The sequence below is a fragment of the Loxodonta africana genome, chromosome 2 (assembly GCF_030014295.1).
Source record: "Loxodonta africana isolate mLoxAfr1 chromosome 2, mLoxAfr1.hap2, whole genome shotgun sequence".
Taxonomy (NCBI): Eukaryota; Metazoa; Chordata; class Mammalia; order Proboscidea; family Elephantidae; genus Loxodonta; species Loxodonta africana.
In genome coordinates, this window is record NC_087343.1 from 146998252 (window position 1) to 147018788 (window position 20537).

Genomic DNA, 20537 nt, shown 5'->3' on the forward strand with positions numbered 1-20537 from the left:
TGGGCAGCGGCAAGAAGACCCCATGCAGGTAAACCAGGCTTTTCTGTTTCACTCTAGATGTCGAGGGGGCAGTGGTGACTCGATAGAATTCTCGCCTTCCGTGTGGGAGACCTGGATTTGAGTCCTGGCCAGTGTGCCGCACGTGCAGCCACCACCTTATGCCAGTGGAGGCTCGTGTGTTGTTGTGATGCTGAACAGATTTCAGTGATACTTCTAGACCTAGATGAACTAGGAAGAAAGGCCTGGTGATCTACTTCTGAAAATCAGTCAGTGAAAGCCCTGTAGATCAGAACGGTCTGATCCGCACCTGATCACGGGGCAGCGTTTTGTTCTGTTGTGCATGGGGTTGCCATGAGTTGGGGGCAATTCAGTGGCAGCTAACAACAACAACAACTAGATGTAAATGAAAGTAGTCTTTCATTCCTTTCTTTCCTGCTGGGAGGTAGGATTGGGAAACTTCATTTCTGCCAGTGATTTGCTTTAGACACACTCAGAAGACCTTTTCCCATACTCTTGAGGTTGATGACTTAGCAACCCAATACCTAAAAACAAGAGGATCAGTGCTGCACAAAAAGTGACTCCTCGGGTTTGGGACCAGTTAGTGAGACCCAGGGCACTGGCTTGAAGGGAAATTATTCCTGTGCTATTTTGGAGAGTCTTGTCCTAAGGACAATTAATCAGTCCAGACAGGTCATTGGGTGAGACCAATTTCCTGGTTTGTTTATTTGAGCCTGATTGTTTTTCACTATCAAGCAGCAGGTCACAGTCCTGCTTCACCGTCACCCCAGCCTGTGGAGAACAATCCCTTTCTTGATTTCTCCAGGTTTCCATAAGGATTCTAAAAGCCACGTCTTTATCTGGTTGAATTCCTCTGGTATCTTAGGTCCAGAGCAGAGGACAATGTCAGTGTTTAATTTTGACTTCATCCTGTACAGGCATTTGGCTTTATGTCCCGAGTTGCCCTACAAGCAGAGAAGATGAATCATCACCCGGAATGGTTCAACGTGTACAACAAGGTAAGTAAATTGTCTTATTTTTGAGTCATCTTAATTACGGAGCTTAAGAAACTTCTTTCTTCTTTGTCCTATTCTGTGTAGATGAATGTTGTTGTGCTTAGGAAAGTATTCTTTGCCCCTTTCTCTTAGAATCCCTGTGAACTATTGCAAATTAGTAACAAAATTTTAGGTCTGCTCATGAGGACCATGAATGAGCTCTTTATTTTCATGCTTGTCTTTTGTTGAAATTAGTATGAGAAAGTTGGGCCAAATTAGAATTCCAGATTAAACTTGAATATCAGTCATGCAGATAAAATTTTAAACCCTTTAATATAAATTATTGGAAGAAGTAGTAGCAAATAAGATCGCTATATTCTTATGTATTTCATGGAAATAAATTTTCTCAAGACCTGTGCTTTCAGTAATAACTATTTATTAAACACCATTGCATACTTAAGACAAAGGGTAGACTAAAAAGGCTATGGCAAGTATTTTTATGGGGGCACGGTGAGAAAAATCGTGTCCTCCTACCTCCCCAAAAAATGCCCTTGCCTTTAAGGTCATGCCATTTGTAATGTCTTATCATCCAGATTTCTGTGGGGGGTTATTTTCTTTTTGGAAGTCTTCTTTGAAAAAAGATAAATTTTCACAGATAATCTTGTGATTTACTGGAGTAATTCAAAGCACCCTGGTACCAGGATAAACTTTTCTTTCCTGCTTGCCTCTTCTTGCCCATAAATTTGCTTTTGCTTTTTAATTGATCGGTTCAAAACTAATAATCTATTCTTCTTAATTTGAAAATGTGCCTTTTTAACGTCATAGCTAAGATACTGCATTTGATAGCTTGGATTTTCTCAGTGGCCTGAAAATAGTCTGTGTAATTAAAGCAGTGGGAGTTAAAATGGAACCTCAGTCTCTCTTTTTTTCAAGAAACAGGATTTCAGATTCCGGCAGCTGAATTGCTTCTTCATATGAGAGAACTTTTTTGTCCCTGGACGGCTACTGGGCCTAGCCCGATGCAGGCTGTGCCCCTGGAGTTTGCCGGTTTTGGAAATGCAGTGGTTATTCATAATGTAGCATTTTCTAAACTATTTAATCCTCCCAATTCTCAAATATGAATGTAGGATAATAGATTAATTTCTGAACCACTGAAGGAGAATAACGAGAAGTACAGCTCAGGGTTTTAAAAACGTCTCTCTTTCTTAGGTTCAGATAACTCTCACATCGCACGACTGTGGTGGACTGACCAAAAGGGATGTGAAGCTGGCCCAGTTTATTGAAAAAGCAGCTGCTTCTATGTGACTTCTCCCAAAATGCATGTAAATCTAATACACATCTTAGCTGCAGTATACTTCGAAGGCAATTTACATGAACAAATTAAGTTGTAAATTTAGTTTTCCTTTATGCCACATTTTGTAAAATCAGTGCTTAAATACAAAATGATTTAAACTTGATCCTGAGGTGTTTTTCATTACATTTAATCACATACATAAGGTAAACCAACCCAGGTAATTATGTTGGTAATGTTCGAAAAGAGAAGTGACTTTCTTAAAGATCAGAGTTGGGATGAGGGAATATTCACACACTTTATAACCCAGCAATTCTAGCAATTATAGTGACTTTACAAATGCCAAGGTGGAAAAAGAACTGTGAACTCTGAAGGTATAACAATTCTGCTGGAGCTAAAGTTGGTGTAGATTTTGGCTGTTGTTGCTACTTAAGTAGTTAGATTATCAAAGTCAGAGAATTTGGTAAGCCATCCTGGTGTGTTTTATCCTCACTTTGCAGACAGGTAGTCGAAGGAGAGGACAAGTGTCTTGTTCATGGCTTCCAGCAAGGTGGGTGATATAGGGTTCGTTGTCACAGTGACGATTTTCCAGGCCCTTGTTTGCCTTACTAAGTTAAGGAAGAACTAAGGGTCATTTTTTGTTCACTGTTTATGTGATGTGCCCCTGAACTCAGGCTCTGTAGCCAATGAGCTAGAAGCTACTTGGGTATTAGCCAGTAATGAGCCCTACTTACTCTGTGTGGCAGTGATAGACATTAAAAGGAATATCAAGTAATCGGTTTTTTAAAAATTGCGGTAACAGTGTTCTTTGAAGGAACTTGGGAATGTACTTCTAAAGAAATTATAATGTAGATTAAAAGAACATATATAGCCATTCAAGGAACACGTGCTAGTTCTTGAAGCATATGACAAAACAAAAAAAAACCAAACCGGTTGCTGTTGAGTCGATGCTGATTCATAGTGACCCTATGGTACAGAGTAGAACTGCCCCATAGGGTCTCGAGGGAGTGGCTGGTGGATTCGAACTGCCAACTTTTTGGTTAGCAGCTGTAGCTTTTAACCACTGCGCCACCAGAAGCATACGGTAGTAGGATTTAATAGGGATAATCTTTGTAGCCGGCTTCACTTCAGAGGCCAGAAAAATCACTGTGTGTTACACCAAGCAAACCTTCCCCTCCCCAACCCTCTCTTCCACTGCCCTGAACTTGAGAAACCATATGGGAACATGACTAGGAGGCTTAACCCTCTGAAGCCAGTTCTTGGCCTGGGAGTGGCAGAAATGGCCAGTTTGTCCTACGGGTACAGAGTGTGCTGGGAGGGGAGGGGAAAGAAGAGCCACCTACTCTCTTGTGGCTCCCAGGGAACCTAGAGCCTTGACACCAGAGCTTCTATTTCTTAGATTTTTTCAGAGGAAAAGGCAAAGCTATGTATGTTTATAAACTCTTTTGTATCTTATAGATTTGGGAACTTTTATAAACTTTATTACCAAAGATCTTAAGTTCAGTGCCTCAATTTGAATCTTTTTTTTTTCCAAAAACATTTTTATTTTTTATAAGTAATCCTCAAAACAACCCTGCAAAGTAGGTGATATTAGGCTAGCCCCACTGTAAGGATAAATTAACTCACTCATATTTATGTGTTCATCCAACAAATATTTCTGAGGAACTATTATGGGGCAGGTACGTTCTGGGCTCTGGAGGTACAACAGGAAACATAACAGAGAAAAATCTGTGTCTTCCAAATACTGTATGACCCCACTTATATGAAATAGAATAGACAAATGCACAGAAAAATAAGTTTGGATCTTTTTAAACATAAATAGTATATTGAACCCCTATGTATTAATCACCCAGATTGAGCAGTTGCCAAGATTTTGCACCAGTTGCTTCATATATCCTGGTTTCATTTTTCTTTGTTAAAGTATTTAAAAGCAAATCCCAGATAGTATATGATTTCACCCCTATATCCTTCAGTAAGGATCTCTAGAAAATATGGTCGTTTTCTTATGTAAATCATAATGCCTTTATCACACATGACGAAATAAACCATGATTCCTCGATGATCCTAATATCCAGGTGAAATCAAATTGCCCTGAAGGTCTTTGTACTTTCAGGGAACAAAGAATGTCTTTGCACAGTAAATCTATTTTAATCAGTGTCCACATGAAGTCCACTCATCGCATCTGGGTGTTGTGTCTCTTTAATCTCAACCTACAGCAAGCCTCTTTCCCCTGTCTCTTTTCCCCCATGTCATTGACTTACTGTAAAAACCGGGCCAGTTGTCCTGTAGAATATTCTGCCTTCTGGATTTGTCCATTTGTTCCCTTGTGGTATTGTTTGACTTATTTTACTACATCCTGAATGGAACCCTTTCCCCCTATTTTGAATGTAAGTCTGGAAGGATAAACTTGTCGGCTGTGTTGACATATACCAGCATAGTGAAGATAGCAGGATGTGGCTCATAATCCAAATGTGGAGGACCTGGGAGTGCAGTTACTAATTAGCGTCTACATGTGGGCTTGACATAAGGTCCATGTTAAGGGGTGTTGCATCTGCTAGGACTCACAAACTTTACTAGACAGAATCAAAGATCCCATATCAGAAGTCTATGGGAACATTCATTGTGGTAAAATCTGATAGACTGAATCTCCAGACTTGCTTCAAGTAACTGACGTCTCAACTTAAAAGAGACATTGTCAGAGTTGGAGGCGCCAAGTTCCCTTCTGTTTCAAATCTTTGCGTGATGAGGGTGGTTTCTCTGATGTGGTAAGCTTTGGTTCCCTTCCCTTTTCTTTCCGAATGATCACTGGAATAGAGAGTTGTTAAACAGATATGACCTGTGACCCTCTGCATGGTCTCCTCAGGTAACAACCAGGGTGAAATCAAATTGCCCTGAAGGTCCTTTTCTAAAATTGAGCTAGTGAAAGTTCTGGAAATAATGGTTACTTTCTTACAATGCTAGGTTTTAGAAAATCTTTGGATACTAAATTCATTCTTTATGTTTTTTTTTAATAGACAAAAAGCAGCGGCATGTTATGTTGTATTTGGGCACAAAACTGACCTCCATCAATGTACAAAGCTACTGGACTGTTAGGGTTAGTGTATGAGTTTCCTTGAGCCCCTGGGTGCTGCAGATAGTTAACATATTTGGCTGCTAACTGAAAGGTAGGAGGTTTGAGTCCTCCCAGAGGTACCTCAGAAGAAAGGCTTGGCTATCTATTTCAGAAACACCAGCCATTGAAAACCCTATGGATAAAGGATAAGGGCTGTACAGCCGATTAATATAATTGATGTAAGTAAGTTGTATACCTATAAAAAGCTGAATTGGCAAATGTTGTGTGATATATTTATAACAACAACAATGATGAAAAGAGCAGCGGCTGAGGCTGCTTGTGTACAACCAAATACCTCATGGGATTTAGTTTCTTGATTTGGAGGTTTAGGGTCGTGTTTTCATGGGACATCACAGTTAATTAGCTTAATATCATGTTTAGTTCTTCTGTTCTACTTCCTAGTTCATTGCATACTGCCAGGGGTCTTAAAAACTTGCAGTGGCCATCCAAAGTATTGGTCTCTAGTCACCTGGAGCAACACAAGAAGAAGGAGAGTCAGGAATAGGAGGAGGAAATGTAATGAGTGGCTCATTGCCTTCATGAACAACTGCTCTCTTTGCCATGTGACCAGAATTGGATGGTGCCCGGCTACTATCACTGAACATTTTATTCAAAGATTCTGCAGAAGAATCCTGATCAAAGGGGGAAAATGTAGAACAGAATCTCGCATCTCATGTTCTGAAGCCATGGAGGCTTCATGAACCCCTTAAACTATTGTCCTAAGATCATCTTTAAACCTTAAACTAAAAATATCCCCTGAAATCTTCTTAAAATCGAACAATTGTTCAGCTTAACTAGTAAGGAATGTCTGTCTTGAGCATTGTGCTCTTTTAAGATCTGTCTATATGGGATCAATAACAACTTGAAAGATGAGATAGGAACCTTAAGGGGCAATGAGTTTATGTTAACAGGGAAAGAACAGCTCAGAAAAGGAAGATGAGAATATTTCCACAACTTGAAGAATGTAATCAATGTCGATGAATTGTACATGTAGAAACTATTGAATTGGTGTATGTTTTGCTGTGTATATTCTCAACAACAACAAAATAAAATAAATAAATAAAAAAGAAAACCCTATGCGATACAGTTCCACTCTGACATACGTGGGGTAACCATGAGTCAGAATCCATTCAAAGGCAACTGAAAAAAAATTAGTGTGCTAGGGCTGCCATAAGAAAGTACCACAAGGGGGTGGCTTACATCCACAAAAATGTATTGTCTCACAGTTCTGGAGGCTAGAAGTCTGAATTCAGGGTGTTAGCAGAGCCATGCTCTCTCTGAAGGCTCTAGGGGAAGACCTTGTCTCTTTCGACATATCTGGTAGCCCAGAAGTTCCTTGGCTTGCAGCTGCAGCATAACTTTATCTCTGCACCGTCTTCACATTGGCTGTCTTCCCTCTGTGTGTCTCTGTCTTTTCCCCCCTTTCTTAAGGACACTATCCATCTTGGGTTAACACCCACCCTACTTAGGTATGACCTCACGTTAACTGATAACATCTTTGAAGACCCTAGTTCCCACCAAGGTCACATTCATAGGTATCAGGAGTTGGGACTTTTGGGGAACACAGTTCAATCCATAATAGTTATTGGTATTTATAGTTACAAATGAAGCAGTCTATATATTTTCTATTCCAGCATTCAAAAATATACTAGTTGAAGTTTAGAACTTTCAGTTTTATGAAGTTTCCTGAAAAACAGCAAGAGCTGTCATAGAGTTTGGCTATAATATGTGAACTCTGTGTTTCAGTACCAGCTACTTGGGACTAGTAAGGGAATGACTACTCTTGGTAGCCAGAAAGCTTAAGAGTCATCCAGTCACCATGCCTGCCCATTGCTGACTTTCCCTGGCTACGTGCAGCTGAGGCAGTGCACCCAAGTCGGGCAGAGTGTGAACTTGCTGCAAGGACAGAAGAGGTGGCCTTCCACTTCTCATCCTGGGATGCCTGGCCTGCCCACCATCCATGAGAAGGTACAGAGTACAGTCGGTGCTCCGTATCTGCGGGTTCCGCACCTGCAGATTCAACCAGGTGCAAATGGAAAATATTCAGCGGGGGAAAAAGTTCCAAAAAACAGAACTTGAATTTTCTGCACCCCGAGCACTCTGCAGAATCCACATGAATGAAACAATGTGGAGGCATACCCTGCTGTAGCCTCCTACAACTTCATAGATCCCCAGCCTTTCTCTAGCACTCGTGTGAGCATTGTTCACCTCTCATCTTGTCATTGTTCCCTAAACAATACATACAGTACTGTATGACAACTATTTACATAGATTTACGTTATATTAGGTATTATAAGTAATCTAGAGGTAATTTAAAGTGTACAGGAGGATGTGTGTAGGTTATATGCACATACTACGCCATTTTATATAAGGGACTTGAGCATCCTCTGGTTTTGGTATCCGCGGGGGTCTTGGTCCAATCTCCCACAGATACTGGAGGGATGACTGCATTGCAGCAGGCCCTGGCCCTGGAGAAGCTTGTCGCCTCTAATGTCCTGTTGCTTTCCATTTGCCCAGCTGGAGCTCCATTCCCAGGCTCACTGCAGCTGGATACCTTCATCAGCAACCCCAGAAGGCAACTTCGGCTGTGATTGTTTGTGCAGCAGTAGTACACTGAGAACAACTGCTGCTGCCAGCTCCCTGGTCATCGTTCCCCACCCCTCCAAGCAGTGTGAAAGAGTTCATTACATTTTTAATCTCCCTGTCCGTTTCTCCCCAAAAGTGTGCTTCGATGCTTAAAGAGAAGGCACAGATGTGTACTGTTGGGGCTTCTGAAGATGGAATCCCGCTATGCCCTGCTACTGGACTGAGTGTAAGAATCCTGATGCCATTCATTCACATTTCACGTAGCACATGCTTACCGAGGGCCTCTTCTGTGCCCCACGGCATTAGACACCTCAGTGTAGGGGCAGGTGGAGCCAGATGGTGAGCTGATTCAGGCCCTCTCAGAGCAGTACTCAGGAAGGAGGCTGCCGTAGGGGATGTTGGGAACCAGGAACCAGGCAGCTTTAGGGGCCTATGACCAAAAGAGACAGGAGGAGTTCTAGGAGGAGCTGATTCCTGAGAGAGAAAGTTAGAGGGAGAAGTGAGACTAAAGTTTGAATCTTGGGGACATTAATCAAAGTGATTTTAAAGCTTTGCTGTTGATGATTTTAAATGGAGAATTTGAGTACATGTTTTTTTCCCAGTTCAGTATTTTGGTTGCCTACAAGAATATCTTCTTGCTGGGAATGGCTATATACACTTGTTTTAGAATACCAGGGGCAGCGGGGGTGGGAGCAGTGGTTACCTTCTTTTCTTATGCTCTGAGAACTTAGGTTTCCAGGAAGTTGACCAATTTAGCCACTAAACTGGAAACCCTGGTGGCGTAGTAATTAAGAGCTATGGCTGCTAACCAAAAGGTCTGCAGTTTGAATCCACCAGGCGCTGCTTGGAAACCCTATGGAGCAGTTCTACTCTGTCCTATAGGGTCACTATGAGTTGGACTCAACTCCACAGCAACGGGTTAGCCACTAAACGTGTAAAATGACCCGGGGCTACACAGATCCCTCTGTCTCGATTTGCCTCGAAAGTTAAAGGGGTTAGGAGAAAGAAGAGAATATATTAATCCCGAGAGTTGAAGAGAGCAAAAAATCTCTATTGCTCTTGTATTTCAAACATCTCTACCACACGGCCTCATCCGTTACACTGTATTTAGGTGGTTCACGTGTGCATATTCCATACCCCCATTTAGGCCAGCACAGGGATGTGTTACCCCTTCTGCTCCTATATCGTTTATTCCTGCCCCAAACTCATCAAAATCTTCCCTAATTCTTCAAGGCCCATTCCCAGAGCTGAGCCCTGAATCTGTTCTTTCTCTCTTAGGACACCAGAGAATTTTGCTTTTCCCCTTTATATGACACTTCACCTTATTCTAGCACATTATTAAGGGCCTTTGTACACCAGACGGGCTTTTTTTGAGGCAGGGAGGGGTTTTGGCCTATCCCTACTGTCTCCCAGCTTTAGCCTGGAGCTTCAGAGTTGCTGGCTGCTCATAACCCTTTTGCTCAGCTGAGGTGCCCAAACTCCAGGGAAGAGAAAATCTGTGGGTGAGAGACTTGGGGAGAATCCCTCGCCCAGGGGCCTGCAGGCTAGTAGCAGGTACTGGAATGCCCCAAGAGTGACCTCATAAGGTGAGAATTCTCTTCCTGGACCCTTCTTGGCTGCCTATTAGAATCCAGATGCCAAGGAAATCCCTAAGCAGAGATTTTCTGTTGGATGATAAAAGCAAGGAATAAAAATTGAGAATTTAGAAAATGTCTCTATTCTATTATCACCCAAGCCACGCGAGACGTGTTTCTACTACTCTGTTTGATTCTACATCAAGCATGTTCTGTGTGCGACTCAGGAGTTTTAGGTAAATGTACTGCATCTCCACTGCTTGCTAAGAAATGTGCAAACGGCAGTGTGGGGCAGGATGTCATTGCTCTTAGGCTCTTCCTGCAGGCACTCTTCTGCTTCCCAAATTGAGGTGCATGTCCTTGAAGATCTGGTTTCTCTGACTGGTGACCTTGGTGGGGGTTGAGCCAAACATTTTGTTTCTTAGGCTTGGTATCATGACTGACTTGGGTAAGTCAAACATTCAGTCACTCTGTTATTTGACTTGTAGACCGAATGACTAGTTTAATTCAATTTTGAACATTCTGCTAATGACTGTTAGATAAGTTAAAGACTTTTTTTTGTTGTTAGTAGGCCCGAATCTTGACTCGAATAACAATGAAAATGACATATCTTGTTTTCATATTTTATAAATACAAATATATATAAAATATGTATTCTATATTTTTTACTGTTACGAGTGTGTATAGCACATACACTCTGAGAAAAATTGGAAGGCACAAGGTAAGTATAATAAACAGGAAAAAGACTCACCTATAACCAACTTCACCACCCAGATGCAGACACCAGGCGATGTTTTGGAATATTTCCTGCTGAGTTTTTTTTTCTTTCCATTTTTGCATAGTTGAGAACAGTTTGAGTAGAGGATTTTTGTGTCTTGTTTTACAGTTTTTGTGTTTTGCTTACCAGTAAATTAAGCATTTTTCTAAATCATGAAAAATGCATAGACATATTTTAGTATCCATATAATATTCCATGATATGGATATGCCATAATTTACTTAATCAGTCCTTTTCATTAGACTTTTAAATTGTTTTCAAACTTTCTCCACGATGAACATCTTGGGCTAAAGTCAGTGTCTGCATTTCAGATTGTATTCTCTGAGGTAGATTCCTAGAAGAAAAATTACTGCTCAGAAGGTCTGAACAGTTTTGGGCCTTTTCAGAAAGTTTGGGTCTTTTACATTCCCCCGGCAGTTTATGGAAAACCCTGGTGGTATAGTGGTTAAGAGCTACAGCTGCTGAACAAAAGATCCACCAGGCTCTCCTTGGAAACTCTATGGGCCAGTTCTACTCTGTCCTATAGGGTCGCTATGAGTTGGAATTGACTCGATGGCAGTGGGTTTGGTTTGGCAGTATATGAGAATACTCCATAACACCATACCCTTGCCAGCATTATCTATTATATTGTGTAAGTCACTGTTAAATTTTTAAGCAAAAAAATTGGTTTTATTTAACTTGTAGCTCCTTGATTAGAAGTGCTACCATATGTTTTTTGTTCAATTTATTGGCTATTTGTATTTCTTTCATGAAAGAGCTGTTTGTGTGTTTACCCATTTTCCCTTAGGGTATTCAGTTTTTCATCATTGATTTGTAGGAGCTTATGTGGGTGATTATTTGATTATTATCAGTATTTATCAGACTGACAATACTTAGTTTTTCTCACATTGTATCCCCAGTGCCTACTCTGTTGCCTGACACATAGTCGTCACTCAAGAAAAATTTGTTGAGTGAGTAAATGAAGATGATTTTTTTTTTTTCCCTTGGGAAGAAGGAGTAACTGTTCTTTCCGAGAGGTTCAGGGAGAGGGAACTGAGTAACTGAGTGAGGACAGACCATCGATGGTCATCATGTTTCAGTGGTTGTTCAGTCAGCATTTCCTTGCTATTTTAAAGTACATGTAAATTTGTATTCACAGAAGGGGGAAAGCAAACCTCATTCCCTTCAGAAAGATATTTGTTTTGTGTACTTCTGGCTCTGTTGTAAGGTAACCGTACCTACCTCTTATTCAAATTTTTGACAGGAGGAAAGATACTGAGCTTCGGGCTTTTGTGCAGAGAGTCATAGCGGGTCCTCTCTTTAAGATAATTATGATCAGCACCATCTCGATGAATGCCTTTTTTGTGGTCTTGTGGACCAACTATAAAATAAGATTCCGCTTGTTCAGACTTTTCGAGGTAAGCAGACAAAATGGATCCATTTTCTTCTGTTTCACCTGTTTTAATTTTGAAAATGTTTAAGGCATTTTGTCTCAAGAAAATTTTCTGTAGAAAAATTCTAAGAACCTTAAAAATATACTCTCAAATATGGGAATATGGCAGCAGCAGCAACAGTGACACGGTTTTTTAACCTTTTTGAATCTTCTTTTAAAAATAGAGCAACTAGATAGCAAAACCAAAACCTCTCTGTGGCATTTACAACAAAACTAGATAACAAGGTGTCCTCACTAAGAGCCAGAAGAACTGCATGGTGTCAGCTTCTGTGCAGGAAGAAACAGGGAAGCCAATAAGAATTCACTGAAAGTATGGTGGGCTGACTTTCAGGACGGGTACTGCGTAACCCAGTGCCAGGGGAGTGCTTCCTGGTAATTCATGAAGGGGCTACGGGAGTATAGACCACATGAACTTTCAAAAATGGTCAGCCAGCATTCTGTTCAAGGACAGGGCCCCATACCTAGGAAAAATACTGGATGTGGAATAAAAATGGAGGAGATTAGAGACAGAGGAAGGAAGAGGGGATCCGGATAAAAACGGAAGAGGGGAACAGAGCCAGGAAATCCCTAAAAGTATGCTCCCGCATTTTTAGGCACTCAACAGAAGTGAGAACTCTGACATTAGAACCACATCTTCTATAAAGCTAAGAATAACTAATTTCACACAGAAAGGACAACAGAAAAGGATTGAGGTAAAATCCCATACAAAATTATTACAAGAAAATAGAGCATAAGGTAGAGAATAATGTTTCTATAGATAATGAAAGCCCACCAAAAGACATGCTCACAAAAAGATCAAACCTATAGTGTACTATTTCAAAACAAGGTAGATATTTAAGAAAATAATACAAAGCAACTTTGAAAAGGAGGGTGAAACTGGTTGCACAATTTGAAGCATGTAATCAGTGTCACTGAATTGTACATATAGAAATTATTGGGTGTATGTTCTGTGTATATTCTCAACAACAATAAAAACAAATTATAAAAAAGAAAGAATAATACAAGATACAAAAGAACATAAATGAGTGACAAAACTCAGGAAAGACTTAGAAATAAAAGAAAAATCATTTCAAAATGAAGACTAAACTGGACAAAGAGCAACTAAACACAACAGATCATAACTTAAGATTAATACTGGGTGAAATAGAGGAAAATTTAAAAGGTCACTAAGAAATGAGATTAAAAGGATTCAAGAGACAATGATGAACATGAAGATGGGAAATAAAAATCCAACATAAGGATACCAGGAGTCTCTGATTTTGGAACAAACAAAAGAAACAAAAAAACAAAACAAGAACAAACACTAAAAGCTATAACTTAAGAGAAGTTACCTGAAATAAAATAATTTGAAGTTGTATGTTGGAAGACCACAGATTGTGCACCTAAGGATATGGACTCAAAACAACCAATGCCAAAACGTATTCTAGTAAAATTATTAGATTTTAAAGAAAAGCAGTGGAGGAAACTAAGTATCTAGGCAAAGTGGCTCATAAAGAAAAGAAAATTGGATTATCACCAGACTTTGCTACAGTAATGCTTTATGCTAGAGGAAAATGGAGTATAATGTATTTAAGATACTTCAGAAAAGAAAATGTGAACTAAGGATGTTAGATCTTGCAAAACTGACTTTTAAGTGTAAAGGGCACAAACTTACTAACATTCAGAAACTTGGGGAATATTCCTCCACGTGCCCTTCCTGAGGAATCTACTAAAGAATGTATTTCAGCCAACCAAAATGAGTAGAGAAACATCAACATTAGGACTGGTGATGAGCATTGAAAATATAGTTATTTGTAGAATTAAGACTAATTGTGGGCTAACAGGGAAAGAATATAATATATAACGAATATATCCTCTGAAGATGAAGATGTAATATGACTATTTAAACAATGGAGGAGAATGGAGAGCCAAAGAAAAAATATTTTTAAAAACATTTCCAGCAATCAAATTAGTGGTGATACTCTTAATAGTGTTATTCTGAGATTGTTGACATGTGCAATGCAGAGTAAAACAAATGAGTAATTATGGAAGAGTTTAATTCTGTCATCCCCTGTGTCTTGAGAACTAGGATACTCATGGAAGAAAAGAGATACAGATATAATATGGAAGAGTTTAAGTAAAAACCGTGTAGTTCTGCAATGAATGAGGAATATGAACTCTTGAGGTATTTTATCTTTATCCATTGAAAGACCTAGAACATTGATCAACTAAGTAGCAATTACTCAGTCTTAGTGCCCAGAATGTGGTGTTGAAATATTATTTCTCACTAAAAGAAACCAGGGCTTCTTAGAGAAATGGCTGACTCCAGGTCTAGGGCAGGAAATATACAAGATGAGTCAGTAATATCTTGTCATACACACAGCAAGGAAGCTAACAAAGACTACTGGGGTCATGTCAAAAGGACATAGGAGACAACTTGAAGAGGCTTCTACTGGCCAAAGATGGGGCAATTTTAGCGTCAGTAAGGATAAAAATGACAACGAATTGAAACTCATCAAATATCCATGAGTTTATAATGATACAAAATGTGCACACACACACACAACCACCACCTAACTGGTCACTTTTGGAGGGTGATAGGGAACCTTTCTTATATGAACTTATGTGAATTTTCTTAAATGACCTACATTACTGAGTAACCTCATAGTAAATGAGGGGAAACAGCTCTTTCTAGAAGTATCCCAGTTAATAAGTGAGAAATAAATGGTAGACTTTCACCATTTTTTTCGACTCCCAATCAATTAATGTATCTAGGCATTGAGCATCATGGCTGTTAACATCATAAAAATAGAAACAACCAGACATTATGTGCCACCTATGAAAGAATAGCACATGTAATCTTACCAAAAAGATCAAATCTGAATCTGATCAAGTCTTTGGATCCAGCTGCCTATTTGCAGGAAATACAAATGACAGAGGAACATGCTGAGCTGTGCCATGGGTGTGTAGTCAACAAAATTCAGACTTGGAAATTCTACAAGTCAAAGCACCTGGGTTCTTCTACAGAACAATTGTAAGAAAAATAATTTTAAAAAAGGTAATGGGAGAGTTAAAGGACATGTTGTTGTTGTTAGGTGCCATTGAGTCAGTTCCAACTCATAGCGGCCCTATGCACAACAGGACGAAACACTGCCCGGTCCTGCGCCATCCTTACAATCGTTATGCTTGAGCTCATTGTTGCGGCCACTGTGTCAATCCACCTTGTTGAGGGTCTTCCTCTTTTTCACTGACCCTGTACTCTGCCAAGCATGATGTCCCTAAGTCCCTTCTCCAGGGACTGATCCTCCTGACAGCATGTCCAAAGTATGTAAGACGCAGTCTCGCCATCCTTGCCTCTAAGGAGCATTCTGGCCGCACTTCTTCCAAGACAGATTTGTTTGTTCTTTTGGCAGTCCAAGGTATATTCAATATTCTTCACCAACACCACAATTCAAAGGCATCAACTCTTCTTCGGTCTTCCTTAATTCATTGTCCAGCTTTCACGTGCATATGAGGTGATTGAAAATACCATGGCTTGGGTCAGGCGCACCTTAGCCTTCAGGGTGACATCTTTGCTCTTCAACACTTTGAAGAGGTCCTTTGCAGCAGATTTACCCAGTGCAGTGCGTCTTTTGATTTCTTGACTGCTGCTTCCATGGCTGTTGATTGTGGATCCAAGTAAAATGAAATCCTTGACAACTTCAATCTTTTCTCCGTTTATCATGATGTTGCTCATTGGTCTAGTTGTGAGGATTTTTGTTTTCTTTATGTTGAGGCCTCCATACTGAAGGCCATGGTCATTGATCTTCATGAGTAAGTGCTTCAAGTCCTCTTCACTTTCAGCAAGCAAGGTTGTGTCATCTGCATAACGCAGGTTGTTAATGAGTCTTCCTCCAATCCTGATGTCCCGTTCTTCTTCATATAGTCCAGCTTCTCGGATTATTTGTTCAGCATACAGATTGAATAGGTATGGTGAAAGAATACAACCCTGACACACAGCTTTCCTGACTTTAAACCAATCAGTATCCCCTTGTTCTGTCTGAGCAACTGCCTCTTGATCTGTGTAAAGTTTCCTCACGAGCACAGTTAAGTGTTCTGGAATTCCCATTCTTCGCAGTGTTATCCATAGCTTGTTATGATCCACACAGTCGAATGCCTTTGCATAGTCAATAAAACACAGGTAAACATCTTTTTGGTATTCTCTGCTTTCAGCCAGGATCCATCTGACATCGGCAACGATATCCCTGCTTCCATGTCCTCTTCTGAAACCAGCCTGAATTTCTGGCAGTTCCCTGTCGATATACTGCTGCAGCCGTTTTTGAATGATCTTCAGCAAAATTTTGCTTGTGTGTGATATTAATGACATATATATATATATTTATATATCCGTGTCTGTCAGTTTGTCGTACTGTGGGGGCTGACAGGAAGAGATCCATATTTATGCCTATTCCCTAGAAAGGTGATCCATCCGAATGTGGAAATTATCGAACAATACCATTAATATCACACACAAGTAAAATTTTGCTGAAAATCATTCAAAAGCAGTTGCAGTAGTACACCAACAGGGAACTGCCAGAAATTACAAGCTAGATTCAGAGGAGGATGTGGAACAAGGGATATCGTTGCTGATGTCAAATGGATTCTGGCTGAAAGCAGAGAATACTAGAAGGATGTTTACCTGTGTTTCATTGACAACGCGAAGGCGTTCGACTGTGTGGATCATAGCAAATTATGGACAACATTGCGAAGAATGGGAATTCCAGAACTCTTAATTGTGCTTATGAGGAACCTGTACATAGATGAAGAGGCAGTCATTTGGACAGAACAAAGGCATACTGTGTGGTTTAAAGTCAGGAAAGGTGTGCGTCAGGATTGTATCCTTTCACCATACTTACTCAATCCGTATGCTGAGCAAATAACCTGAGAAGCTGGACTATATGAAGAAGAACACAGCATCAGGATTGAAGGAAGACTCATTAATAACCTGCATTGTTCAAATGACACAACCTCGCTTGCTGAAAGTGAAAAGGACTTGAAGCACTTACTGATGAAAATCAAGGATTACAGCTTTTAGTATGGATTACACATTAGCATAAGGAAAAAAATGCTCACAACTGGACCGGTAAGCAACATCATGATAAATGGAGAAAAGATTGAAGTTGTCAGAGATTTCATTTACTTGGATCCACAATCAATGCCCATGGAAGCAGTAGCGAAGAAATCAAATGACATATTGTATTGGGTAAATCTGCAAAAGACCTCTTTAAAGTGTTAAAAGGCAAAAACGTCACCTTGAAGACTAAGACATGCTTGACCCATGCTGTAGTGTTTTCAGTCACGTCATGTGCATGTGAAAGCTGGACAATGAATAAGAAAGACCAAAGAAGAATTGATGCCTTTGAATTATGGTGTTGGCAAAGAATATTGAATATACCATGGACTGCCAAAAGAATGAACAAATCTGTCTTGGAAGAAGTACAGCCAGAATGCCCTTTAGAGGTAAGTATGGCGAGACTGCGTCTCACATACTTTGGACATGTTATCAGCAGGGACCAGACCCTGAAGAAGGACATCATGCTTGGTAAAGTAGAGGGTCAGTGAAAAATAGGAAGACCCTCAACAAGGTGGACTGACACAGTGGCTGCAACAGTGAGCTCAAGCATAATGATTGTGAGAATGATGCAGGGGATCTGGCAGTGTTTTGTTCTGTTGTGCATAGGGTTGCTATGAGTTGGAAATGACTTGATGGCACCTAACAACAACATGATATTAATGAGGTGAGATTAGCGGCAGTTATGTGAATGAGACAGGGTTCAATCTACAAGATTGTTTTGTCTTAAATCAATCTCTTAAGATAGAAAGAAGTGAGCAGAGACATGGGGACCTCAGTAACACTAATCAAGAAGAGCTAGTAGCATTCATCCTTTGGACCCTGGGTCCCTGCACTGAGAAGCTCCTAGACCAGGGAAAGATTGATGACAAAGATCTTCCTTCAGAGCCGACAGAAAGAGAAAGCCTTCCCCTGGAGCTGGTGTCCTGATTTTGGACTTCTAGCCTACTAGACTGAGAGAATAAATGTCTGTTTGTTAAAGCTATCCACTTGTGGCATTTCTGTTGTAGTGACAATAGATGACTATGACAGCATTGATTCTTCCTCAGTCTTCCTTATTCATTGTCCAGTTTTCACGTGCGTATGAGGTGATTGAAAACATCATTGCTTGGATCAGGTGCACCTTAGTCCTTAAAGTAACATCTTTGTTTTTTTTTTTTTAACACTTTCAAGAGATCTTTTGCAGCAGATTTTCCCAGTGCTATGTGTCGTCTGATTTCTTGACTGCTGCTTCCATGGGCGTTGATTGTGGATCCAAGTAAATGAAATCCTTGACAGTGTCAATCTTTTCTCTGTTTATCATGATGTTGCTTATTGGTCCAATTGTGAGGATTTTTTTCTTTATGTTGAGGTATAATCCATAGTGAAGACAATGGTCTTTGATCTTTGTCAGTTAAGTGCTTCAATTCCTTTTCACTTTCAGCAAGCAAGGTTGTGTCATTTGCATATCGCAGGTTGTTAACGAGTCTTCCTCCAATCCTGATGCCACGTTCTTCATATGTCTGGTTTCTCGGATTATTTTCTCAGAATACAGTTTGAGTAAGTATTCCAATTGCCAGTAATTATCAATGTATCTTGATTGCATGTTTGATCAATTTCAGACTGCAGAATTGGTAAAAATCTTCAATTTCCTCATCTTTGGCTTCAGTGGTTGGTGTGTAAATTTCAATTATAGTCATATTAACTAGTCTTCTTTGTAAGCATGTGGATATCATCCTGTCACTTATAGCATTGTACTTCAGGATAGATCTTGAAATGTTCTTTTTGACAAGGAATGCGATGCCATTCTTCTTCAATTTGTCGTTCCCAGCATAGTAGACCATATGATTTTCTGATTCAAAGTAGCCAACACCAGTTCATTTCAGCCCACCAATGCGTAGGATATTGATGTTTATGCATTCCATTTAATTTTTGATATGACTTCCAAGTTGCCTAGATTCATATTTCATACATTCCATGTTCCGATTATTAATGGATGTTTTCAGTTGTTTATTCTCATTTTGAGTTGTGCCACAGCAGCAAATGAATGTCCTGAAAGCTTGACTTCATTGTGTCATTAAGGTCTACTCTACTTTGAGGAGGCAGCTCTTCCTCAGTCATATTTTGAGAGTGCCTTCCAACCTTAGGGGCTCATCTTCCAGCGCTATATTAGACTATGTTCTGCTGTTATTTATAAGGCATAACATAGTTCGTAAGAAAAGGATCTACATCCTACTTTGATGAGTAGCATCTGGGGTCTTAAAAGCTTGTGAGCAGCCATCTGAATACATATATTGGTCCCATCATATCTGAAGCAAAGGAGAATGAAGAAAACCAAAGACACAAGGAAAACATCAATACAAAGGACTAATAGACCACATGAACCATAGCCTCCTCCAGCCTGAGCCCAGAAGAACTAGATGGTGCTGGGTTACCACCACTCACTGCTCTGACAAGGACCACAATACAGGGTCCTGGACAGAGTGGGAGAAAAATGTAGAACAAAATTCAAATTCACAAAAAAAGACCAAATTTACTGGTCTGGTAGAGACTAGAGGAACCCCTGAGACTATGCCCCCTGGACACCCTGCTAACTCAAAACTGAAGCCACTTCCGAAGTCCACATTTCAGCCAAAGATTAGACAGACGTATAAAATTAATAATGACACACATGGGGAACATGATTCTTAGTTCAATCAAGTATATGAGACTAATTGGGCAACACCTGCCTAAAAGCAGAGAGGAAAAGACAGGAAGGTACAGAAAACCTGGACAAATGGACACAGGGAACCTGGGGTGTAAAAGGAAAGGGAGAGAGTAATAACACATTGTGGGTGTTGCAACCAGTGTCACAAAACAATTTGTATATACATTTTTGAATGAGTAACTAAAAAAAAAAAAAAAAAGTCCAACCAACCTAGAGACAACTTAAATGTTCATCAATAGGGGTTGGAAAAGTAAATGTTGACAAAACCATGCCTGGTCCTACACCATCCTCACAGTTGTTGCTATGCTCGAGCCCATTGTTGCAGCTATTGCGTCAATCCATCTTGTTGAGGGTCGTCTTCTTTTTCACTGACCCTCTACTTTACCAAGGATGATGTCCTTCTCCAGGGACTGATTCCACCTGATAACATGTCCAGAGTATGTGACACCAAGCCTTGCTATCCTTGCTTCTAAGGAGCGTTCTGGTTGTACTTCTTCCAACTCAGATTTGTTCGTTCTTTTGACAGTCCGTGGTATATATTCAGTATTCATCGCCAACACCACTATTCAAATGCGTCAATTCTTCTTCGGTCTTCCTTACTCATTGTCCAGCTTTCGCATGCATATGATGTGATTAGAATACCATGGCTTCGGTCAGGCATACCTTAGTCTTCAAGGTGACATCTTTGCTTTACAGCACTTTAAAGAGGTCCTTTGCAGCAGATTTTCCCAATGCAATGCATCTTTTGATCTCTTGATTGCTGCTTCCATGGGTGTGGGAGGAAATGTTTAATTTGTTTTTATACTTTTGGGCTGCTTGAACTCTGTTTTAAAACCAAGTGCATCTACTACTTATAATTTTCAAAATACAGTTTTCAAAATTTGAAAAAAAAAGATGCAAGGAATTGATTACTGTAAAAATCAGGATAATGGTTAATTTGTGGGAAAGGAAGGGACTGTAATTGGGATGGGGTATATGGAGAAGCTTCTGAGGTAGCT

General features: G+C 40.1%; 2 protein-coding genes across 3 annotated transcripts in view; both read left to right on the top strand.

The window, feature by feature from the left end:
• PCBD2 (pterin-4 alpha-carbinolamine dehydratase 2) overlaps positions 1-2449 on the top strand; it is a 48982-nt gene extending 46533 nt beyond the window's left edge. For both annotated transcript variants that reach the window (XM_064276475.1, XM_064276476.1), the window contains 2 exons: positions 936-1016; positions 2202-2449. In XM_064276475.1, coding sequence (XP_064132545.1) covers positions 936-1016; positions 2202-2297 — 177 coding nt within the window. In that variant the 3' untranslated portion in view covers positions 2298-2449. The remainder of the gene's footprint in view (positions 1-935; positions 1017-2201) is intronic.
• A 122-nt stretch (positions 2450-2571) lies between these two features.
• The window catches only part of CATSPER3 (cation channel sperm associated 3), a 73872-nt gene continuing 55906 nt past the window's right edge, over positions 2572-20537 (top strand). Inside the window, exons 1-2 of the mRNA XM_003404784.3 lie at positions 2572-9791; positions 11576-11729. Coding sequence (XP_003404832.1) covers positions 9691-9791; positions 11576-11729 — 255 coding nt within the window. The 5' untranslated portion in view covers positions 2572-9690. The remainder of the gene's footprint in view (positions 9792-11575; positions 11730-20537) is intronic.